The sequence below is a fragment of the Melospiza georgiana genome, chromosome 10, assembly GCF_028018845.1.
Source record: "Melospiza georgiana isolate bMelGeo1 chromosome 10, bMelGeo1.pri, whole genome shotgun sequence".
In the NCBI taxonomy this organism is placed as follows: domain Eukaryota; kingdom Metazoa; phylum Chordata; class Aves; order Passeriformes; family Passerellidae; genus Melospiza; species Melospiza georgiana.
The window spans coordinates 8793912-8819156 of NC_080439.1; the positions used below are offsets into that span (position 1 = coordinate 8793912).

The 25245-nt window shown below is 45.1% G+C and overlaps 1 protein-coding gene across 6 annotated transcripts in view; it reads left to right on the top strand.

The window, feature by feature from the left end:
- ABCC5 (ATP binding cassette subfamily C member 5) overlaps nucleotides 1-25245 on the top strand; it is a 68210-nt gene that overhangs the window by 29873 nt on the left and 13092 nt on the right. For 3 of the 6 annotated variants that reach the window (XM_058031582.1, XM_058031583.1, XM_058031584.1), the window contains 14 exons: nucleotides 109-214; nucleotides 878-1062; nucleotides 2069-2215; nucleotides 2524-2653; nucleotides 3200-3353; nucleotides 3462-3590; nucleotides 3941-4127; nucleotides 5066-5155; nucleotides 7398-7587; nucleotides 8308-8467; nucleotides 8889-8967; nucleotides 9560-9673; nucleotides 10711-10875; nucleotides 11553-13074. In XM_058031582.1, coding sequence (XP_057887565.1) covers nucleotides 109-214; nucleotides 878-1062; nucleotides 2069-2215; nucleotides 2524-2653; nucleotides 3200-3353; nucleotides 3462-3590; nucleotides 3941-4127; nucleotides 5066-5155; nucleotides 7398-7587; nucleotides 8308-8467; nucleotides 8889-8967; nucleotides 9560-9673; nucleotides 10711-10875; nucleotides 11553-11654 — 1938 coding nt within the window. In that variant the 3' untranslated portion in view covers nucleotides 11655-13074. Of the gene's footprint in view, nucleotides 1-108; nucleotides 223-877; nucleotides 1063-2068; nucleotides 2216-2523; nucleotides 2654-3199; nucleotides 3354-3461; nucleotides 3591-3940; nucleotides 4128-5065; nucleotides 5156-7397; nucleotides 7588-8307; nucleotides 8468-8888; nucleotides 8968-9559; nucleotides 9674-10710; nucleotides 10876-11552; nucleotides 13075-17365; nucleotides 18083-24458; nucleotides 24600-25245 lie in introns of those variants that run through there. The other 3 variants (XM_058031588.1, XM_058031585.1, XM_058031586.1) reach the window with 3 other exon arrangements.

The following is a 25245-nucleotide window of genomic DNA, read 5'->3' on the forward strand; positions in this document are numbered from 1 at the left end:
ATGCTGAGCTATTGAAAGTCTTTATCCTTAGGTGGCAGATAAATAGAAGTTTGTGTTTAGAAAATGTCAAAACCAACTTCTCTGTTTAGTGTCATTGTTTCCCTGCAGATTAATATAAAGAAGAACACAAACAATTCATTGAAAAGGCCCCAGGATAAAAGTACCAAAACAGGGTCTGTGAAGAAGGAGAAGGTTGTAAAGAAGGAAGAAGAGGGTAACTATGTAATCAAATTTCTGGCTGTAATTATTTTGTACTCTAAGCTCAAAACATGTGCTTCAAAGTATATTGTTAGCGTGCCTCTCATGTGTTGGAAGCTGTCTCAATCCTAATCACTTAGTGTGGTTGATGAGAGACAGGCAGTGGGCAAAGAACATCCATTAATTCATTAAATATGGGTGCCTGTACAATGTTTTTAAGTTCAGTCAGATGCCATTAGCACAAAGGAGGTGGTGCTGCCTTGTCCCCCACACCACCTCTCCCTCCTGTCCTAAGAGGGCCATGTGCACAGCCTGGCACTCAGCCCTGGGCAGGACATGGCAGTTATGGATGAAGGGACAGTCTGACCTCTGTAGTTGTCTGTTTAATGTTAGCTTTGAACTTCAGGGTTTAAAAAGCAATAGTGAGGCTGATCCCAGCCTAACATTCAAGTCTGTGCTGATGAGGCTTTTTCAGCTGTACCATGACTTAAATGATTCTGCAGAAGAAATGTGACTTCTTGAAAAACTGTTTGAACCACTGAGTTCTAAGTGTGAAGTAAAGTGTGTGTTTCTGAAAGTACTGTGCACAGTTTGAAAGACTAATTTTGAGTGTTCACAAATTTATAGGAGTTTCATGGAAGAGCTTTCCTCATTCCCTCTTCATCTTCTCTTGTCACAGGCCAGTTGGTGCAGTTGGAAGAGAAAGGCAAAGGCTCTGTCCCCTGGTCTGTTTATGGCGTCTACATTCAGGCAGCCGGAGGCCCCTTTGCATTCCTCATCATCATGGCACTGTTTGTGCTCAATGTGGGCAGCACAGCCTTCAGCAACTGGTGGCTGAGTTTCTGGATCAAGCAAGGCAGTGGAGTAAGTTCAAAAGCTTTCTACTCTTGTGTCTAATTGGCTGGGGGTGTTCGGCTAGACTAATTCTAGGCAGTCCGGTGAGACCAAATGGTGCTTTCTAATTTAAATAAGTTGTAAGGCTCCCCAGGAGGTGGTCTCACTAGAGAGTTCATCTCCAAGAATAAGAGAGCTCCAGTAATGAGAAAGATATAATAACTTATGTGGTTTAATGCTGCCCTCTTGTTCCTTTTCTGGGTTAGTCTAAGAAAAGGAAGTGAAAATAGGAAAGGGGCCAACAAGCTAACTTGAGTGTTTTTTGTTTAAATGTGATCTTATACCTAACAGGATAATTTTTGTTAAAATATGTTAAATTTGAGTCAGATGACTTGGAAATTGCTTTGGAGATTCTGATGACTTGGGGTGGTTTGGGCTTTTTCCCCACTCTCAGGGCTTTTCTTGCAAGTCTTGTTGCATTTAAAAATCCAAATATAACTGCAAGAGTTTTTTTGTGGGGGTACAGAGAACAAGGTACTAATCTGAGAGATTAAATAATGAAATGCAGGTGGCCAACAATATTAGAATCAGTAGTGAGGTCCTTAAACATACTTAAACAGCAAAAATAAAATAAAATGAGAATGTATAACAGTGTGACAGTAAAGAATTTATTGCATAGTGGCAGAAATAAGTGTTTGATAAAGATCTATCCAGCGTAAATATGTCTGTGTGGTGGCATCCAAGTATCTGACATTGTTCAGAAGAACACAAGAAATAAGCATGAAATGAGAGATTAGGAATCAAATGAAATAGGCATTGTGGTAGTATTTTGGAAGATATTGTAGGAAAAAGATCAACAAGTCAAGCATCTCTGCCAGGGAAAAGTTTGACATATTCAATGGTCACTGAAGTAGTTTAAAGAAGAAATATCAATACAGTGGGAGAAGACAAGGCAGTTAAATTGTACCACATGTAATGTACACATCATGCTTTATCCTTGTCTTAACCAACCTCTGAAACCCTGAATTTTCTGCAGAACACCACGGTGACTGTGGGAAATGAGACTGTCATAAGCAACAGTATGAAAGATAACCCTCACATGCATTACTATGCTGGCATCTATGCACTGTCTATGGCAGTTATGTTGATCCTGAAAGCTGTTCGTGGTGTGGTCTTTGTAAAGGTAGGTGCCAGTGCTGGTGTTTGTCTCCCCCCCTACTCCTGCTTCTGCAAATTGCTGTCACTGCAGTTCTTTTGGTCATCTCCTGAGAGACTTTTGAACCAGAGTCAGTCATGGATTGTAATGTTTCCTTAGCCAGCTCTTGAGTTTCTGCTAAACTTCTGCCCAAATTAATGGCTTCCTCCATGGGCTGGAAGCACAGAGTGCAGTAAATAACCTCTTATGGTTGGAGAGAGAAACAGAGTAGAATATTTGGGTGGCAGGAAGGCAAACACTGCTTTATAACCCTGCAATGTTTTCTGCATTGTCAGGGAACTCTCAGAGCATCCTCAAGGCTCCATGACGAGCTCTTCCGACGGATTCTGCGTAGCCCCATGAAGTTCTTTGACACGACACCCACTGGGAGGATCCTCAACAGGTTTTCCAAAGACATGGATGAAGGTATCTCTCACTGTGTGTCCTGTAAATCCCACATTCAGACCTCGTAGTTAAGCCCTGAATACTCTCCAGTCCGTTGCTGTTGGGGTGATTGTACCCCGTGTTTGTTGCCAAATGTGCACGCACAATAAACAAAGCAGGAATTGGGATATACCTGGGTTATGTAGAAGGCAGCTGATTGTAGAAGGCAGCTGATAGCTCAGGTCTGATCATTCACTTATGAAGAAGGAAATGTGCTGCTTTTCTTGTACCTCCAGGCTGCACATGGGCTCTCAGCAGGTAATGCAGGAGCAACTGAAAACATTGGAGTGAAGCTGATGTACAGAAGTGATAATTAGGTCAGAGTTACATCAGTGCTATTTCTGCAAACAGGCATAATTAGACTGCCAGTAATCAGAAGGTGAAAACATCCCAATGAAAGTGTACATTTTTAATTTGAATAAACTAAGAAATCCCTGTGTTATTGAGATAGACTGGACTGAGTTGATTTCTATGGGTTGTTTTAGTTTTCTGTACTCAGGATCTTCCCCTTTCCCTTCCATTTCCCAGTTGACGTTCGTTTGCCGTTTCAAGCGGAAATGTTCATCCAGAACGTCATCCTTGTGTTCTTCTGTGTGGGGGTCATTTCTGGGGTCTTCCCCTGGTTCCTGGTGGCAGTGGGGCCCCTCATTGTCCTGTTCACCGTTCTGCATGTTGTGTCTAGGTAAGTGCACCACACTTTGGCTGACAAGGTACTTTCACCTTCAAGTACAACGCAGTGGTTGCCATATGGTGGTTCTGCATGAGACTCAAAGTGTTTCTTTCCTTCCAGAGTCTTTATTCGAGAGCTCAAGCGTCTGGACAACATCACACAGTCTCCATTCTTGTCTCACATTACATCTAGCATCCAGGGTCTCTCCACAATCCATGCCTACCACAAAGGACAGGAATTCCTGCACAGGTCAGTCTAGATATCCATCTGGGAATGGTAGAGCACAAAGCTGAATGCAACAGCTTCTGGCATTCAGAAGGATTTTATTACTGGAGTCTGATGGATCATTGGTTCTATGACTGAAAGTTGCTTTTCTGGGGAAAATAATTGGGAGAACAGAAGGAAGGGTAAGGGAAAACTGGGAAGAGCAGTAATGGGGAAAGTTTGCAAACCCTGCCATCATGTTTTGGTTTGAAATTTAGTCGTTGATTAGTCTTCCCATCCTGAATCCTGGTACTGGAACAGGAGTTTAAGTAGGTGTGATATTTGTAGACCACCAGGCTCATGGAGTCCACTAACCTTTGCTGTGTTTGTTTCAGGTACCAGGAGCTGCTGGATGACAACCAGGCCCCGTTTTACCTGTTCAGCTGCGCCATGCGCTGGCTGGCCGTGCGCCTGGACATCATCAGCATTGCTCTGATCACAACCACTGGCCTTATGATTGTGCTGATGCATGGCCAGATCCCTCCTGCCTATGCTGGGCTGGCCATCTCCTATGCTGTGCAGGTGAGTGTGAGCACATACTGTAATACTTAATTTTTCTTTTAATGTAGACATTGCTAATGAGCAAACAGCATCCAGCGCTGGCTCAGAGGAGCTGCAGGGCTCTGAGCACTCTTGGAGCTGCTCTTTGGCCTCTTCTGCCTCCTTGTGGTGCTGAGGGGAAATTACAGAGCTTGGACACCTCGTACTTAAAGCTGTTGCTCTTGGGAAAAGTTTCTAAGCTGCTGGTTTCTCAAGGGATTAATAAATTATGGTGATTTTAAAATGAACTATTTAATTAACTTGCCTTGAAGACTTTAGTTATATGGTGCCTGATGTCAAGAATATCAAATATCATAGAATTCTTTAGGTTGGAAAACAGCAATAAAGGTCATTGAGTCCAACTATTACCTCAGTAATGCCAAATCTGCCACTAAACCATGTCCTCATCGTCCACATCTACATAACTTTTAAATACTTCCAGAGATGGTGACTCCACCACTCCCTTGGGTAGTCTCAATTCTTGGCAACTCTTTTAGTAAAGAAATTTTCCTAACATCCAATGTAAACCTCCTCTGGCAAGACTTGTAGTTGTTTCCTCTCATCCTGTTGCTTAAGTGGGAGAAGAGAGCAAACCCCACCTGGCTCCACCTTCCTTTCATGGAGTTGTAGAGAATAAGAGCCCCTTGAGCCTCCTCTTCTCCAGGCTGAGCCTCCCCACCTCCCTCAGCTGCTCCTCACAGGACTCCAGACCCTTCCCCAGCTCTGTTGCCCTTGTCTGGACATGTTCCAGCACCTCAATATCTGTGCTGTAGTGAGGGGCCCAAAACTGAGCACAGGGTTCAAGGTGTGACCTCACCAGTCCCAAGTACAGTCACTGCCCTGATCCTGGTGGTCACATTCATCTCTTAATTCAATAACAAGTCACAGCTCTAAAAATCTGTTTTCTTTCACCTCTTCAGCTAACAGGGTTATTCCAGTTTACAGTCAGACTGGCCTCAGAGACAGAAGCTCGTTTCACCTCAGTGGAGAGGATTGACCACTATATCAAGGTAGGACTGCATTCTGCTGCCTGTTGTGAAATTTTGTGTTGTTTGTTACAGTGCTGGCCTCAGCCATAGTCTGCCCTGGTACAGTGTGTACATTCCTGATCTTGGAAAGGCACTAAAGCCTGTGCTGTAACATTGCAAAGTGAGTTTGTTTTGTGAAGCACATGTATCAGCACTGAGGGGCTGAATTGGCCCAGAGCTGGTAGGTAACTAAACTTAGAAGCATTGCTGGTTTACATAAGCTATTGGAAGTTTGCTGACACTCACAGTAAAGAGTGGAGTGTGTGAAAGGGGTAATTGGGGATTCAAAACATTATTTTACAGCGAAAGGATGGGGTTCTGGCATCCTCCATTCCAAACCTCATGGAATTCCTTCATTTAAACACAGATAACTTTGTTACTTTATCTACAAGTAATTCCACTTCAGCCTAATAAGCCTACTTTCCACAGCTGTCTTATGTAACATATTTCTGTATGCTTGAAAAGTCAAGGGAATGCTCTTACTGCAAACATGAGAAATGTGCTCAGCTGAACATGATAAATGTGCCAGGCTAAATGCTTAGCAAGCTGCTCTGAATATCTGTAACCCTTTCTTTGTAACTGGGATTTGTGTGTGCAGAGCTGGGCATGGGTCAGTGGGGAAAGCATATCCAGGAGAAAGCCTTCTACTGGTTCTGGTGTGTGAGGTGAAAGGCTTTTCTATTTAATGTTTGCTGTGACTCTGAGGGAGATACATTTATTTATTTGGTAAATCTGGGCTATTTAGTAGTTGGTATTTGTAGCTTTTTTAAAAGTGGGTGGATTTAATCTACAGATTAAAAACCAGAGAAGACAAAAGCCCCAAACCTGTCCATTCCTCCAGTTAAATAAATCCTCTGCAGGCATCTAAGTAGAAAATTTCTGCATATGGAAGACTTAGTGACCACACAAATTGACAAGTGTGCTAAATATTGTGTCTCTCACTGGGCTGAGATGGGTTTATCAGTCAGGCCCTTAGTGGCAAAACCTACAGTTGTAGGCTGTTGCTTGGGTTTTTTTAAGTTATGTCTCTTTCTATATCACGATCAAAGAACAGTATCTGTGATTTAAAAAAAAAAATTGATCTCTAGACACCCTTTTATGAAACTGTAAAACTAGTTTGAAGCTGAAATGAAGGGTGGGTGGCCAGTGAAACACCATTCAGGTCCTGGGTCTTACCAAGGCCCAGACTTGGCTTTTTCAGGGGGCTCAAGGTTGCTGTTTTGAGCACCAAGCTGAAAGAATAGGAGCACTATCATAGCAGATGGCTGTTTTTCCTCTGAAATCCCTGGTGTACAATTAATCTGCCTCTAACTAGATGCTGCAGGTGCCCACAGCTGCCATCCCTGTGGGATCTCTCTATGGTCAGTGTAGGAAATGGATGTCTCTAGAGGGCAATTTATTATCTGTTCCAAGTATTTATATTAGAATGAGAAAAATCACACTCCAGAAATGCTGTTTTCTTGCATTACAGTATTTATATTTGTAGAGATCTCTTTGTAGAGAGCATAAAGGAGTTGTCATGACCAGGTTCAGTTACATGAGGTGAATCCCATGATGGGATTGCTGCCATTCTTTGAGGGTACTTGTGCCAAGTATGGGAAAGTGACCTTGACTTCACTGTAAACATGCTATAAAGCCTTGTGTTTGGCTTTCAGAGGTTCTGCTTTTCTGTTTCATCTGTGAACTGCTCAGTAAGGGGCAAAGTGAAATAGCAGAGGTGATCAGGCTGGAAGGGACTGACTCAGTGATTCAGTAGGACAGGGGAACATGAGGAGGAGAAGGAAGAGGGTGGCCTTTAATGTGTTGCTTGGACATTCTCTTCTGTGTCAAAATCAACAGTGGTGACCCTGGTATGGCATAGCAGATGAGGCCCAGAAATGCACCAGATTTTGCATCAGCCTTTGGAGTGCCATGAAACTCAATAGGATTGTGCTGATGAATACTAGGCCTAAAATACATTTTGAATTCCATTGATGAAAGCCACTGTTGTATAGAAGGACTGATGTCATTACTGAGGCAACAGGAGGGGAATTAACAGTGTGGTCAGTGTAATACAGCAAACTTCTGGACCACTGGGCCCACATCCAGTCAAACAGCTCATCATGAAACTGCCATAAATGATCTGGGCTGAGTCTGCAGGGAAGAACTGCTGAAAGCTGCAGCTGATAATTTTCCTTTGGTGCTTTGTTTACTGGAAACTGAACTTCTGTATTTTTGTTAAAAGACACTTTCCCTGGAAGCTCCTGCTCGAATTAAGAACAAAACTCCTCCTCTGGACTGGCCACAGGAAGGTGAAGTTGTTTTTGAAAATGCAGAGATGCGGTACCGAGAGAACCTCCCTCTAGTACTCAAAAAAGTGTCCTTTACCATCAAACCCAAGGAAAAGATTGGCATTGTGGGGAGGACAGGCTCAGGTAAGGAAAAGCACTAAGCAGAGGTAAATTATTACTTTCACAGAATGGATTGGGGCAGTCATATTGGCTCTCCTGTGTTTAAGTTGGTTTCACAGGAGGGGCTGAGCACTCTGTCAGTGGAGGTTTCTGTTCATGTCTGTACATAAGCAAGATCCCTGTTAACAGTAGTGAAAACAAGTTTCCATTTAAAGCACAGGGATATCCTATTATGCTTGAGCCAGTATGTTGACTGTATTTAACTCCCCAAACCACTGAGCAGCACAGATTGGTGCTTACACTGTGCTCACTGCAGCTTCTCTGACTCTCTTGAAAGATTCTGTACTGATGCTGCAGGCAGGTTTGGCTCTGAGCCATCTCAGAATTCTGTAATGAGAATAATCCAAACCCCTGTTTGTGAGATGATTTAAATCAACCTCAAAATGAGTTTCTAAATAAGTAATTTATATTGCTGTATTGGGTTTTCATAGCAGGATTTTGGCAGTGGGGTTGGGACAGCACTCTAGGCATGGCTTTATAGAGGAGAGATTAGAAGCTGCCCCCACAATTGCTCAGAAGTTTAAATGCTGAACCTCAAAACTTACCAGACCATTGCTTGCCAGGACTTTTTTGGTATTTTAAAACTTTTCTTAGATGTGGACAGCTTTTAAAATGCTTTCTCATCTGAAAAACCATTATGATTCTGTAGAAACAGCAGTCATGTTTTTCCTGTCCCATTTTTAGGGAAGTCTTCCCTTGGAATGGCACTCTTTCGTCTTGTTGAACTGTCTGGAGGCTGCATTAAGATTGATGGAGTGAAAATAAATGACATTGGCTTGGCAGATCTTCGGAGCAAACTCTCCATAATCCCTCAGGAACCTGTGCTCTTCAGTGGCACTGTGAGGTTAGTGAGGCCATAAGAAGGCAAGAAGGGACTGAGCAGTCTTTCTGCTTGTACCTGAAATGCAGCAGGTGCCTGGTGAGGTGGTGGCTCTCAGACATCCTAACTTCTGTTCTAGTTTTCAAACAAAAACCACAGGTGAATGATTTTAGCCAGCCCAGTGCAGCACTGGGTGTGATCACACTGTATGGAAGTCTTGCTTCCCTTTATATGTGGTTGAAGTTTTAGTATCTTTGTCTTCTATCTCTACTCTTGTTTTTTAGCTTTTCTAACCTCAGTGTGCTGGGAATATCTGATTTCCCTGGCAATGAAACTGTTCGAGGAAGGCCAGATGGGAATCATCTGTCCGGATAAATCAGCACACTGTTGGTTTGCCATTCATTGCTGAGTTAAAATTCTCCTTGTTTTCTGCTTCCCCTTCCAGATCAAACTTGGATCCTTTCAATCAATACAGTGAGGAACAAATCTGGGCTGCTTTGGAAAGGACTCACATGAAGGAGTGTGTAAGTATTATGTGCTCTGGGAGATGGATGTTTGCATTTGACTTCCAAAGCAACATCATCTGTTAGTGGCTACTTTAGAGGTCTTTATCTGAGCTTTCTCTCTACATTTCCCCCCTTGTTCTCTATGCTTTATTTGACCTTTTTTTTTTCCTTTTTCCCATGATTTTATTAGACTGCTACCTTTGGTTTTTTAGGGACATGCCATATTCTGGGTTTTTTTTAGGATATAGGATAGCAGAGTGCTGTTTCATCACAGAGATTCTTAGGGTGTCAAAACATGTCAGGTGATATTTTTCTGTATGTGCCTGAGGTGTGCATTCTACATTTCCATTTATGACTCTACATGTCACATGTGCAAATTTGAACTTAAAACCTGCCCTTTGCAAGGCCCTATGCAGTAAGTCTTGCTGCCATGACATTTCCAGTTCTTTTTCATGTAAGTCTGGTGGGCAGGTATGGCTATGGAACATAGGCTGCAGAAATTCCTGCAGGTTCACTCTTCTCCTGGTGACAAAGATTGTCAGGAGATCTGTTTGTGTTTATATGATTATGTGCAGTGCTCTAAAATTTTTGCCTCTTCTTTCCCACACAGGTTGCACAGCTGCCTATGAAGCTTGATTCAGAGGTGATGGAAAATGGGGAGAACTTTTCTGTTGGAGAGAGACAGTTACTGTGTATAGCCAGAGCTCTGCTGCGTCGTTGCAAGGTGAGCACAGCAGGAGAGAAAGAGATACCAGAATGCTAGGGTGGAACAAGCCTTTTTTTGTGCTGGATTCTTTGTCTGTCAGAGGAATCACACCAGTGATTATTGCAACCCAGAGAGGTGTAAGGTTAAAACAAACAGGAAGGTGTCTGTAGCCAGCTCCTGCCATGTCCTGCCATTGGAAAGGCATTGCTTGTAAGTGCTAACAGTAGTGTGTCAGACAATCATTTCTTCAGTGTCCTGTTACTGGGGAGCATCAGATTCTTCCTTTCTTCCACCTTTTTGTGAACATGAGTCAAGTGTTTTTCTTCTACATGGTGCTCCACTAAAATGTGGTCTCCAAGTGGAGTTTGGGACCATGCTATGCCAGCCAAGTGAAAGACTTTGCAGGAATGAAAAGCAAGCAATTACAGTGAAAAAGGACTTTTGGATTGAGAGTGATAAGGATTCTGGTTTTAACAACTTTTTTTCTGAAATGTAACATAATATTTTAGAGATTACTCTGCATCTGTTTTTAAAGTCAGACTACTCAGCAAAAGTCACTGCTGTCTCTGCAGTACCTGCACAAAGCATGTCCAGTTCAGCTTTGACAAGAAATCAGTCCAAATCAGTTTATGTCTAAGGGGAAGACTTTTTACCCAGTGTAAGAAAGCTATTAAGCCTAGTCAGTATTGACTCATTCCAGGAGGAATGGCATCACCAGGGATGTGTCAAATCAATTTACTGGTAAAAATTCTGTTGGAGATTCATCTGTGGAATATAAAATAGAGAGTAGTGGAAACTTGAGGCCCAGGTTATAACCCACATGTAGCCCTAGGATGTGACAATAAAATGTCATCCATAGGCTTTGTTGAAGGCAGTTACATAGAGGAAACTGAAAGGGTACTAGTGAAACTTGTGTTTGTGCCCTCAACTCTGTAAGGACTGCCAGTTGTGACAACATTTGGCTGTGGCCATTCTGCCCACCCTGTATGTATTTTTATATTCAGAGAGGGAAGGTGTGACCATGGGTAACAGCCAGAATTCTGTGCTGCTTTCAGATACTGATCCTGGATGAAGCAACAGCTGCTATGGACACAGAGACAGACTTGCTGATCCAGGAGACCATCAGAGAGGCGTTTGCAGACTGCACTATGCTAACCATCGCTCATCGCCTGCACACGGTGCTGGGCTGTGACCGGATCATGGTGCTAACACAGGGACAGGTGAGCAGGGAGGTGTCTGCTGCTGCCACGTGTGCAGGCTGAACTGAGGGAACAGCTGCACTGCAGGGCAGAAAATCCTCTGTTCATTCATATCCTTGGTAATAATAGTCCAGTAGAACCAGTTGCTGCCTAGGACAAGATCAAAGATGGCAAAATTTTTTTTTGACACTAAGAAAGTACCGTAAAATAACAGTCTGTCTTTAAAAATCTCTTTGAGGCTTCCTTTGTAGGTTAATTCTGAGATGGGTAATAACATAAACATCTCTGCTGGGGCTCAGTGGCAGTTTCCCATTACTTTCATAAAGCCCTGTGCCATCAAGCACACCTATGGCAGATACTTCACCTATTTTTCAGGCTTCCATTTGGGAGTCATAAATAGTTAAATGGAAGAACATTGGGCAAGGCTCTTAAAGGTAGAGAAGGCAAAAGCCCATGGCATCTGCCTCTGTCAGAACCACCAGAGGTTGCTTCCTGTTGGGCTAGTTTCATTTTTGAGCCAGTTGGAAGCATTCCAGGTTACAATATCCTTAAATACTGTTACTTCACTGCCTGGTGTCTCACCTAAAGATGAATGCTGTGTTTTCCACTCTTTACCATCATATTGCAAGTCCAAGGGGTGGAAGTCAGTTCTCTGCTGAGTTTTACTGACATGCTTTACCTGCCTTGTTTGGTTTCAGGTAGTGGAATTCGACACCCCGACTGCCCTTCTGGCCAACGAGAACTCGCGCTTCTATGCTATGTTTGCTGCTGCGGAGAACAAGGTTGCTGTCAAGGGCTGAAATTCAGGGCAAAGTCACTTTAATTTTGGAGAGCTACACTCCCTGCCTGTGGCAGGCCAGCTCTTCCTCCTCCTCGCAGATTATTGTCCTTTCATCTTTTAATTTTTAGCACAATGTGTCAAGCCAGAGAGTTTTTAGAACCATGTCAGAAGAACTCATGTTTTTATTATATATTTATTCCATACTACTAATTTTTTCTTATTAAATGCACTCTACAAATGGCTCAGGGAGCCATAGTTATAAATGTATCAGAGGCCTATAATGAAGCTTTATACATGTAGCTATATCTATACATAATTCTGTATATAGCCTATATTTACAGTGGAAATGTAAGCTGTTTATTTTATATTAAAATAAGCACTGTATTAATAACAGTGCATATTCTTTTCTATCATTTTTGTACAGTTTATGGTACCAGAGATCTGGCTTTATCGGGCTGTATCAGACAGGGTTTTGTCTTGTACAGTTCGTCTTTTCCTAGTGCCGGATTTTCTGCGTGTCTGAGTGGAAGTGAAGCTTTGCAATAGTGTCCTTTATTGTCACATCTTTGTCTAGCGCAGCAGAGAGGAGCTCTGTGGTGTAACTATTGCATTGTAATTTATCAGAGCTAGCTGGGCCATCGCTGATGTTCACCACGGCAGCGGCTGCTGCTTCCCATGATGCTTTTCCAAAGCAGGGTTTTTAGTGATCTGAATGGAGAACCACTCCTGGGTCACATTAAGGCCTTGTATTTTCTCAGTGTCCTGACACAGTATTTCTTACTGTATCAGCGGAGTTTATTTTAATGCAAGCAAGCCCAAGCTCTTCCTGCTTCGCTGATCTAACACAACCAAAATTGTACTGTTTGTGGAATGATCTGTAACAAATTAATCATAAGGTTCAAATTGTACCCTGTATGCTGGCAGGAAAGCCTTTTCAGAGTTGCTTCAGCTGACTGACTCTTTATCTTGAAGCTGCTAACACTCCTCAGAGGTTTAGGTTGGCTTTCACTGGCATGGGTAACACTAACTCTTTGTTCTGCTCACTTAAACTAAGATTAATCAACATGGATATTTCCTGTTTCTTTCTTGCACACTTGTTAAGGAAGCAGTCCTCGACCCCACATCTTCTGGAACCTTAGAGGGGTTCCTGTTGATCAGGATGTAACACTGGTGTAGGACATGGTTTTCTTACTGTAAATGACCTACCTCAGGTTACTGGGTCCTGTGTAGTGCGTTGCCATGATCACTGTACACCATCCCTGTTTTGGGGACCTGTGGCCCGGGGGACACAGTTGTTCCTGTGATAGCTGTGACTTATTGAATGGTCAGCGTTGCATGTCTTTGTCAACTTGGACATTTTGTAGCCTTAGCATGTTTGCAAAATGTCTCATTGAGGCAGAAATCTGAAAAGTAAATAAAACTATTTTGGGTTTTGTAAATTTTATTGGCTTAAGTGGTTTGTTTTGGGCACATAAAGAACTTTACACCTTTTTGAGCCTTGGGGAGCAGGTTTGCAGGCTTTTGTGTTTTTTTTTTTTTTTTTTTCCTCTTGTCATGCATCACAGTCTGATCTTTCTTCCTTCAGAGTAAAGATGTTTCTTTAAAAGTGTAGTGGGTGATTTTTGTGCCCTCCAGCATGGGGGTAGCCTGCAATACATGTATGTTGAGTATTACAGGGAGTAATAATTTACAGTGCAAGTATTCAAGCCAAGTAGAAGGGCTGAGGTCAGGTCGAAGACCTTCTAAGGCTCAGATTTTCCATTTTCTTTATCTGAAATCACTACTGTTTATAGAGTGATGTGACTGCAAAGTCACAGAAAGAAGCATTTCTACCTACCATTACCACAGGCAAATTGTGGCATTAACAGAGCTTGCAATGTAGCTTGAAGTAGCAAAAAAGCGTTGTTGTGGTTGTTCTTAACTCATGTCCAAGGCAAGAATTAACTAGCACAGACCTTACCCTGCCCACAGGCCTGGAGTTTACCCCATGGACTTCATTATTTCCCTTGAAGGAAATGGGCTAATGTACCTGGTTCTGCGTGCTGCTGGGGTCAGTGTGTGGCTTCACTTGGCAGCTAAGGTTGAGCTAATGGCAGTCTAGGCAAAAGGGGAGCCATCCTGATCTTATCCTCCTTCTTCTTCCAGGCTGGGACTTCCTCTTCCTTTCCCGATGCCAGCAGTGGCTCTTGTGTGGTCCAGTTCAGAAAGCTAAGTTGCTGAAAGCAGGAAAGCTGTACAAAGGAGGAGACAGGAAGGCACCACCCACAGGAAGGGAGGTGAAGCGAGGCTGCTCTTTTCAGTAGGTGCTGGCTGTAACAGCAGCATAGGTGTGAGAGGGAGCTGCTCAGCGATCTGCCCCAAACTGCTGCTCCCAGTTACACTCTCCTAAAGAGCTGAGTCTTTGCAGCTTTGGCCAGCTGAAACAGCTCAGCAAGGTGTCAGACAAGGGTCTGTGATGGAGCAGGTGAACAGTCACCTGTGGATAGCAGGATTAGCTCAACCATTTTGTTAAACCTTGGCTGCAGCACTGTTACTTTGGAATTAAAGACAGAGACTGACAGAAGGAAATGTTCTTTCTGTTGTGATCACTTCTGCTCTTCATTTGGCACTTGTGTCACAGGTGTACTGAAGTGTTGCTGCTCACAGGGGGAGCTGAAATTTTTGAACTGACACATCCTGAACCACAGGAGCAAGCTGAGGCCTGGCCAAGGGCCCCGTCGCTGAAGTGGAAGGAAGAAACATTAATATTCACAAATCTGACTAAAGTATCTGTATTGTTGGAGCATTCTGCAAGAGGCTGATGATTGAAATGTTCAGGAATTGCATTCTGCTTTAGAATTTATAGTATGATATCCAGAGAAGACTTCATCCTATGAGGAATAGAATAAGACACTGGGATTGGGATAGAGACTTTCTTTAAAGAGATCCTACCCAAAATAGCATGGAGATAGCACATGCTTCTGTTCTGGTTTAATATCAGCTGGCAACTAAGCCCCACACATTCCTGTGGGATGGGGGAAAGAATTGAAAGGGTGAAAGCAAGAAAACTTGAGAGTTGAGATCAAGACAACTTAATAGGGAAAGCAGAAGCAAAACAAGTATTAATTCCCCACTTCCCATGGGCAACTATGTCCATGAAAGCAGGGCTCCATTTTGTGTAATGGTGACTTGGGAAAACAAGCACCATAGTTTTGAATGTTCCCTCCTTTCTCTCCAGCTTTTTTAATGCCATATCGTCTGGAATATCTCTGTGGTCAGTTGGGTCAGCTCTCCCTGCTGGGTCCACTCCCATCTCCTTGAACACCCTCAGCCTCCTTGCTGGTCAGATGGGGAATACAAATGTCCTTGGTTCTGTGCAAGCCCCCCTCAGTAACAGCTATACAACATCCCTGAATTATCAACACTGTTTTCAGCACCAGCCCCAAACACAGCCTGATACCAGCTACTGTGAAGAAAATTTACTCTAGCCCAGCCAAAACCAGCACATCTTACAGCAAAGGCTTTGGCCCAAGACCAGCAGGTGTGCAAAAGGAGAGAGATTTGCCTGGGATAACTGGTTATTGTATTGTTCTCTGGAATTTTCATTACATCAGTTTTGCTTATTCTGTTCAAACATTGTGAGTGCAGCTGATCCTGATTCATTATCAAAAGCTTAAACCCCCTTCAAGAGAATGTGTTCTTCCTCATCTTATCAGTCTGATGAGTGGACACACTGCACTTGCTTGGGACTTCAACCAAAGCACAGGTAGGATGCTTCTGAAAGTGCTGTGGGGTTAAAGTGCAGTTGGATTGGTCTAATCAGGCCCTAACGTTGTCCTGGCTTGAACACCTGAGGACATTTCACCCTTATCTGTGGTGAAGGTTGTGCAGGGTCAGATCCTGAGGTTGCTGGGGCTGTGCTTTGCCCACCTGTAGATGAAAGCCATATCAAACAGGCTTAGTGCATCATTGGAAACAAAATTGGAGGGAGCTGAATATTTTCCAAAAGGCAACTGGTATGAGTGTGAGAAGGTGTCAGAAGGATAAAAGCAGGATATTTGATTTATTAAAGGAGGATGTGGACAGCAAAAATGGCAGGACAAAATGTTTTTCTTAGTTACAAGGGGATTTATTGTAACGGCAAAATTTCTTTTTGAAGGTGCTTGAAAAGAACGCTGAGGAAGTGCAGGGTGCTGTACCCAGCAACTAAAGAGCCTGAGTGTTATCTTGTTATTTTTTTACTGCAACTGTAGCATATGTTTTGCTATATATAAAGTGATTCCACAAAGGTTTTCTTTAGCTTCAGGTCGGTGGAGGGTGATATTGTGATTTGTTTAACCCTTGGCTGAGCCTGTAACTTCAGCCACAATGTGCTGAGGCCACAGTTTGTGCCTCTGGTGTGATGATACAGTGGAAACTGAGCTGGAATTTGGTGCAGATGCTGCAGTTGTTAGTGTAAGGCTTGGGAAGCTTTCAGAATGTACCACTATGGATTCATTAAACCCACAACCATGTGAGAAATGTTCCTGTCTTGTCCAAAATATGTGTCTTGAAGCCTCATCAGGCAGTGAGGTAGGCAAAGCATAACAGTGAAAATTAGAGTGAAAATAACTTACAGAAGTGTCATTACATGGGGCAGAGACTGCACTTCTCTTGGGCTGGTGGGAGTGCAAATCACAGTTACTTGCACACACCTCCTTCCTTCCAGCTTGCTGACTCCCGCCGTTGCCACACAGAGAAACAAGTGCTTCTACAAAGCTGATAACTTTGTGATTTCTGCCCTTTCCCACTTAGCTAGGCAGTAGTAGAAGGTGTGTGATTTATTACCCAGAGTTCTGGGGAAGATAAAGCACATTATGTCTGGCCTGGGCTCTGGGGCCAGTTTGCAGTGAGAGTTGGAGGCAGGAAACCACGCGCAGCGCAGCTGGGAGAGAAGGGATTTAAAAAAGAAAACGGGTGTGGGGGGATGCAGGGAGAAGGGAGGTTATTTAGGGTTAGCTGTGAGCTCGATGTGGGGGTGTGACCAGGAGGAGTGAGGAAGCCAAACTCGTTACTGGTGGGATGAGGGTGCAAGAATCAGCCCTGCTGGGAGCCGTGGAGGCTGTGGGGGTGTTTGTGGTGCAGCTGGGGACGGTGAAAGTGAGGCACTCAGAGGGACAGAGCTGGGTCTGAGGGAACAGCAGTGATCCGAGCGGGCTATCGTGGCCAATGGCCGTGCCCAGAGCAGGAGTTCTGGGATCGGTGTGTCCGGGCCAGGCCCCGGGGCTGGGCTATGCGAGAGGAGAGAAGCTCTGCGTGGGCCGCTTAAAGCTGCCCTGCGAAAGGGGCACGGCTGGACGGAGCCATGGCGGGCGGCACGCGCGGATACCCACGCCTGTGAGGGAATGAACGAGTGGCCGCTGCTCTCCCGGAGCGGTGCCGGTGCCCGGGGCTGTCCCGGTGCCCGTGCTGGCTCCAGCCGTGCCCGGGCCGGGCTGAGGCGGGCCGGGGGCAGGGCGGGTGCGCGCGCAGCGGGGCGGGGCGGGGCCGCCCTCGAGCGCCCCTCGGCGCCCCCGCGGCGCCCCCCGGCGGCCGCGCTCGCCGCTGTCCGGGCCCGGGCCCTGCGCTCCCTCGGCCGGTCCTTTCCGCCTCCCCCTCCCCGCCCCGGCCGCTCCGGCCGCCGGGGCCTCCCTCCACCCCGCCCGCCCATGGATTTCACATAGCAGCCGCCGCCTCCGCCGCCGCCTCCTCCTCCTCCTCCGCCGCCGCTCCATGGCGGCTCCGGCTCCGCGGCCGCCCGGCCTGTGCTGCTGCCGCAAGGGCTCCGCGGCCGGGCCGGAGGCGCCGCCGGCCCCGCCGCCGCCTCCCGAGCCGCCGCCGGACGTGGCGTCGGCGTCCAGCTCGCAGCTCTTCAGCCTGAGGCACCTGCACCTGGGGCTGGAGCTGCGGCCCGAGGCGCGGGCGCTGGCGGGCTGCCTGGTGCTGGAGCTCTGCGCGCTGCGCCCGCAGCCCCGCGCCCTGGTGCTGGACGTGCACCCGGCGCTGCGCGTCCTCTCGGCCGCTTTCCGCCGTGCCGCGGCCGGGGAAGCGCCCTGCGCCTTCGCCTTCTCGCCCGCCGAGGCCGCCGCCGCTCCGGCCCCGCCGCCCCCGCCGCCCTGCCCGCCGCCGCCGCCGCCCTGCGCGCCGCCCTGCGCCGCCAGCCCGCCCGCCACCGCCACCTTCCTCTCGGCGCCCTGCATCGCCGCCGGACCGCTGCCCCCCGCCGCCCCCCCGGGGGACCCGCCCGCCGGCCCCCCGCCCGCCGCCGCCGAGCCGCCGCCGCCGCTGCCCCTCTTCGCCCAGCCGCCCTGCTCCGCCTGCCCGCTCGGCTTCAGGGTGGACCCCTTCACCGACTACGGCTCGTCCCTCACCGTCTCCCTGCCCGCCGCCCTCCAGCCGCACCAGCCCTTCCAGATCATCGTCCGCTACACCACGGCCGACGGCCCCGCCGTGAGTACCGGGCGGGGGTTGGTAACGTAGGAAACCGGGTCCCGAGGCGGCTGGCAGAGCCCTCCCGTGCCGCCCGCACATCTTTGCTCCCGTTCTAAGTGACCGTCGGGGAAGCGCCCCGGCTCCTCAGCAAAGGCGGCGGGAGGTGTCTCGGTGCCAGCCTCTCCGGTGCTGCCCCTGGCCCCATGGCTTGGCAGTGCCAGCCCGCCGGGCAGCAGCGTCTGTGCCCTGCCCGCAGGGGCTCCCGGCGCTGCCAGCCCCGCCGGCCCCCGCCGCACTCAGCAGCGGTGCCCGGACCGACCCAGCCCCTCTCCCTCCTGTCTTCCCCCATCGCGTGGACCCCAAGCCTATTCATCCCCCATCGCTATTGTAATTTGAAAGTTTTTCGTTCTTTAAGGACATTGCAGTTGTTGGCGGGGAGAGTGAAAATTTGCAAACTCCTGCCTCGACCCAGTCCTTGAGCATAAATTATATCATGCACAATGTAGGAGTTTCCCTGGGGGTTTTGCCAACTGCTAACAAAATCAGGCCTTGCACAGCTAGGCTGGTGTTCCAGTGAGCCATGGTCAGGAGCTTTGAGAAGAACAGGGGTGATTCCACAGGTTCCTACAAGTTATCTGCTGAAGGAAGGGACGAGAAATGGCCCAAAACGCCCATTTGGATGTAGCCATGGAGGTGCTTTCATGTCTGTGGATTCGCTTTCTTCAGCAGTGAAATGCTTTGTAAATTCTGTCGCTTCTTTTAAACCCCTGGTATTTAGAAGCACTTTATTCCCAGCCTTTTAGGTGCTGCTTATCAGATCTTGTGTTTTGAAGAAGTTTTTTAAGTTTTAAGTGAAAATATGAAGTTCTCACGGAAACATCAGTTCTGTTTATTACCGTACAGTCTGGTTGGAAATTGAGGTGATTTTCATCATGTGGTTCATGAATCTCTTTACAAAAGAGATGTATTTTTATAAGAGTCTTGCAACTTTGTTGCATCTATGTTGCCTAGAGGAATTGTCTCGCAGTCCTCTGATTTGGTGTTGCTGTTGCTCTGGTCAATACCAGTAAATGTGTAGATCTATTTGGCTTTTACAATGTATTTAACAAGAGCAAGAATTGAATAATAAAAGCTTCTTGCAGCACAACCCACAGGAAGTAAGTAGCAGGCCTTTCCTCTTGATAGGAAAGTCTTGTTGATTAGAATGTGTTTGCTGGGTGTTTCTCTGTCTAATTTTAATACTACATGGAAGATCACAAAAGTAATTTCATCCTTGGAATGATCTGGGTAGTCTTAATATATTGGCTCACTCGGAATAGTGAGTTCCACATGAAGACTTTTATTGACAGAAGTTTCCTGTGGTCATATGGTGACTTTTAAATGTTATAATCTTTCACTAGAAGTGCAAAAATTAAGGAAGATTCTGTCACTTCTAAAGTCCAGATCCACTTGGATATTGTTCCTTTTCACCTTTGGAATTCCTGGCTTTAGTATTTCCTTGTACAAGACTCTGCCATGAAGCTCACAGTGTGTTCAGAAAATTCCGTTCATTATTTTTTTCCCGGGTTTATGAAGGAACCTGTTTCTTTTGTCCAGTCTCTGCCTTGTTTATGGTGAGAAGGCTTTAAAGCTAATTTGGCATTGCTGTGTGCTGTGTAATCGTTCTCAGTCTGGCTGAGCCACACCTCCCAAAGTACATGATAACGTGCTTTCCTCCTCTTGAACAAATTGTTTTATTTTAGGCCAGCCTGTGCTTTCCCCTGTGTTTTGCCAGCCCTGTTGCCAAAGGGGCAGCCTGTCCTGCTGAGTGTATGGAGAAGTGATCTCAGTATGACTGGAATATTGATCTGGCTTTGGGAATGTGAAAACCACTGGAAGGTTCAGGGTTGATGTGATGTCTATTTAGTCTCACCTTGTATTTATGTGTTGTCTCCTTGGCCCCACACGCAGTCCTGTGTGGATGCTGGAGGACATTTCTTTCATTGCCTCTATTGTTGTCTTGCTCCCCATGGATCAGAGGTGAGCTACTTATTCTTTATACTGTTCTTTGAAGTCTTTATTGTACCTTTAACAGTGTGTCCTGCTTCAGCTGAACCGAAGCTGCAAGGGTTCATGTCAAGATTATTGATGGTCACAGCACTGGGGACATGCACTGCCCTTCCCAAGTGATCCTGGAAAGCAGGAGCAGGCATGCTCACTGACATAAATCCTACCATGTTTGTTCACTCTCTGTTGTAGGTTTTGGCTGGCAAAATATTTGTCCTCGAGTAGCACCTGTTGTAGCCCTTCATGTTCAGCATGCTGAGCTATTTTGTTTGGATCCAAAGTGATTTGGTGCTATTGTAGTGCTCTCTGTCACTGCTGTTTTTTGGCCCAGTCCTGCACTTTAACAGGGATGAGTAACCCCTATGTGTATAAGGGTTAAATGGTTTATACTAATGTCTTGTAAATATCCTGGCAGTCCCTTTTCTCTGTCAGTGAGGCACAGATTTACAATGTCAGACCTCTCTCTTATAAAAGTTCTATTTTCTTTGGCCATTCTAGGAATGTATTCTTCTTATGTCAGGGTTTATTTTCTGTGGGACCTTTATCATACTTGTGGGACCTATAAAACAGTAAATACATGTTACAGTGCAGTGTGAATGTGTTGGCAGTAAGATCAGCAGCAGAGATAGTAGTGTTTAAAATTGGAAACCTGTTGTCTTGATAGACTTGCTTTGAGCCATCTGGACATGTTATTTGACTGTCCCATTATTTCTCGTGTGGAGGAAGAAGCCAAGATCTTTGGTTGTTTGATGGACATTGAGAGACAGCTGAGAGATTAAATCTGCATTTCACAGAGCATTCCAGCTCCCTGTGCTGTTAGGAAACCATATGCTCAGTACATCACCAGTTTCCATCAGAGGCAAGACTGTCACAGTCATTGTGTATCTCTCCTGGTGTGGGCTGAAGGCGTACAGTGATCAGATATATCAGGGACAATAGTCCTGTTCTTCCTCTCCTTCTTCTACCTCATCCCTTACTTCTTGGTAATACTCTTGTGTGATATTTTCTTTTTTCCTTCCCTAGAGAGAAAAATCTGCCCCTGTCTCTTGCCCACTGTGTCATTTCTCTGATTTGGCAGTGCACATCTTAACGGCAGTGCTATTTTCTTTCCTTAAATGCAAATCCTCCTCTGGGTTCTGGTACAAAAATTATAATATTTCCTCATCTTCAGGATTTAGCAGAAAGGACAGCTCTCTTTGCAGTGCTAAAAACATCCTTGTAATTCCTTAGATTTGTCTTGATTTCTCAGTCCCCATAGAATGACTTGCTGCCCAGGTGTGCCTTGCTTCTGTCACGTGCTCTGCATCTCAGGTGTTTTGTTTACTTTGTCATCAGATAGAGCAGCTTGTTTGCCTAGAACAGAAGCTGTGGCTTTGCAGCTCTTCCTGCCACCTTCATCAATAATGCATGTAGAAACATGGAGAGGTTTAAAATTAAAAGAGGCTTAGCTAATTGCCTTTGTCATTTGCCAGATTTGGGCAAAAGATTATGATCTAAGTCAATAAAAATTATACTCTTGGCAGGTGTCTTATAAAGTGTGGACTTCTTTGCAGTATGTGGGCAGGGGAAAGCCTGGGCTGCCAAAAGCCTTTGTTCAGCAGAGGAATCATGCAGCAGGTCTTTTAATTGAAATGCACCACAGAACAGCTTTAATGTGTGAAACAGCTTTCCTGTACACATGAAAAGCTAGATAAAAATGAAGAGCTTGATGATAATGTCATGTGTATTTCCCAAGGGGAAGTGCAGGAGGGGTTTGCATGTGGAGTAGATGATACAGCCCCAAATGCTGCTCTGTCCCTATGCTCCACCACCTGCCCAGCAGCACCCTGTGCCTCTCACTCCTTTCTGGGATGCTGCTTATACTCATTTTCCCCAGCCCATAGCCCTGCCTCTGTCCAGCAGCATAGCCTGGTCTATTTATATTACAGATCTATTTATATTGTTTCAGGATAACTTTCATCATTGTTCCAAGTGTGTCTGGAAAGAGAGACAGAGGCTTGCCATGTAGCTGCAGACGTTAGAAAACAGGGGAAAAAAATACTTCATCCTCTGCAAATGTTTTCCCACTTGGCTTGTAGGGCTGGTGTTTCACTTAACTTCAACCAAATGTCAAATAAAGCAGGACTGGTTGAAAAGAAGTTGTCCTTAATTTATGGAGTTTCTTGTAAACAAGAACCAACTCTTGGTTCCCCTTCCCTTCCTGCTTATGTTTTCCTCCTGCACTGCTCAGGGAGAACTTCCCCTTGTCTCTCTGCTGTAAAGACATTCTCTGTCAGCCCTTTTTCCTTCCTACTCAAGTGTTGCAGCTTAGGTGTGGTGGTGCCTTATCTCTCTGTTTTCTTTGTTAGCCTCTTCTGTCTCTCAAAAAGCAAAGGAAACAATGTTTTGAAGATGAGTCTCTTCAGCAGGGCCAGCGATAGGATTGGAAGTCAGACTTTGTGATGCAAGCACAAAACCACTGATCAGATGAGTGTTTTTAAAAGGCATTGGGGCAGAAATTGAAATGTAATTTCTGAGCCTCTTCCCTGGATCGTGAGAAAACTACTACCCTGTATTAAACACAGCACCTTCATTTTTTTGTAAATGCGTGTTCTGGGTGGGAGTTCCTAGTTACTGATGTGTAAAGAGACGTGTCCCCAGATGCCTTCTGGAAGAGCTGTCTCTAGTTCCATAACGTGGCATTGCAGACATTATATTCATTGCTGTGAAAAGCAGGTATCCATGAGAAATGTACTGAAAATCTGTAGCTTTGTAGGTGCCCCTGGGCTGTGACCCAGGGTTGTGGGCAGTGCTACCCTGAAATGCAGCACATGGGTGTGAACAGACAGGGCTCCTCAGAAAGTCCTGCTTTAGGCTTGATTCTGGCCCTACAGGCTTGAAATAGAAGAGGGTAATCTTAAAACAAATTTCAAGAGATTAATTTTACTTTTAGATAAAGGCTTTTAATTTTGTAATTCCTCTCTCCTAAAAAACCCCAAACGTTTGCCAGCAGAAGTGTGAGACTCTATGGGAATAACTGAAACTGCTGACTCTGTTTCCTGCCCTCACCTTTCACGGATCCCTGGGGGGGCTGCTGCAGTGGATGATTTGGGAGAGGAGCACACTGGCATCTGAGGAAAAAGGTCTACAGGCAAGGGAAGATATCAAAAAGTAACCTTATAGGACAGAAGGAGACAGAGAAAACTTTAACTTCTAAAAGTGAACTAGGAGACAGAGTTGTAACATGTTGTTAAAACGTGAGCAGTACCCAGACTTCTCTTCTGTGTTTCGTTGCTTTCCCTTGAGGACTAAAACTGAACTAGTATTTGCACTAACTGCTGTTCCCTGATCTCAGATTTATTGGTTGCTTTGATCTAAGAATTCAGCAGACTCAGAAGTTTTATTCCTTGTGCTTGACTGTTTCCAAGACTTCCAGTGGTTCAAATTTTATTGCACATTTCACAATATTTGATATTTTCCATCAGAGTTCAGCTCCAGAGTTCTAGGATTACAAGGAAATCCTTATTTAAAATTGCTTCTACACTTCAAAGTTGGAGGCAGGGAGCACGTGAAAGCACAAACATTTAAACAGAAAGACCAAAAGGCAAATAATTGGACTTTTTCTTATTATTCTTAATCTGTTCTAATTATTTGCTGAGGGTCTGACTTGTGATTTATTTGCTGTTTGGTACTGAAAATTGACATGCTCAGTGGTGTGTTTTGTTGGCTTTTCTTTTGTGACCACCCAGAATTTCCTTATCCATTCTGTAAAAAGGGGCCTCCAGTGTCCTTGACCAGATGTTTCTTGCATATACCGACTTTTTTGCATAGTGTCAAAATGTTTGATGCTTCAGCCAGAAGGGCAGTGTCAGGGTCACAGATAATAATGTGTACACTGTTCAGCTTCAGGGATTTTTGGTTTGTGGATTTGGATTTGTTTTGGGTTGTGTTTTTTTTTTCTTTTCAACTTATGTTACCTGACCCCTTCTATTCATTTTTAATTTTAAAGATGGAGATAGCCAGAGTACTCCCTTTGAGAAGAAGGTTGTGGGGATGTTTGTTAGAGACTTGTTATTAACCAAGCAGATCGATATAACAGAAATAGTGAGTGGCTGGCAGTCACTATGTTACATGTCACCACTCAGTGTTCAGACAGTAAGAATTTTTCTGAGTATTCCCAGCAAATAAAGCAGAGTAAAAAGATGTATTGTTAGAGATGGAAATGTGCCCTGTGCCAGGTGTTCATCTGGGGAGCTAAACAGCTGAGGTGGTGCTTCTCCCCCACAATCCTGCACATTTTGGTTTTGACAGTTCATCCTTATCACATTTTCTGTTTCCCTCATCTCTTCTTCCCATCGTGTTTCAACAGATCTGGTGGCTGGATCCAGAGCTGACATATGGCAATGCCAAGCCCTTTGTCTTCACCCAGGGACACTCAGTGTGTAACCGCTCCTTCTTCCCCTGCTTCGACACCCCTGCAGTGAAATGCACCTACTCAGCTACTGTCAAGGTAAGGGATGCCTGGGGATGGTTCACAGAGCTCTTAGCTGCTGTTAACTTGTGAAAGTGTAGTTACATCATGTATTTTTAGCAGTTTACATCTAAAAATATTGTGATTCAGTGTTATAAAGAATACTGATTTTTTTAGGTCTAGTTCTGGTTCTTGGGCAAGAATCAGGGTAGTGCCTCGAAGGTAACTCTGTTGCCTACCATGTGTAGGTCTTGCCTTCCTTGTACTCAGTGCTGAAAGAGTAATTGTGAAATAAAAATACGAGAGAGAATTTGGCTGGCCCCTTCCAATAGTGGTTATTGATGATGATAATACTCAACTCTATTGTACCAATTTTTGAAAGAAAAAACCTGAAGTCTTTTGAAATCATCATCAAATAATGTTGCATTTTGTATAGATGAAATAATTTAATATGTAGGTGCTTTTGGCCAGCAGTCATATAGGAGGAGTAATATCTTCAGTTGGTATGTTTTCATGGATTGGGCAGATTGTGGTATAAAACCTCACAGAAATGTTATATTTTGTGTTATGTAAATGATTATTTTTAATGTATATCATCAGGCATAGATGAAAATGAACTAGAGATGTGTGGTTCAGTCATTCAGCTGTGATTATCTGGTGAGTTGATGTGTATGATGATGGTCTT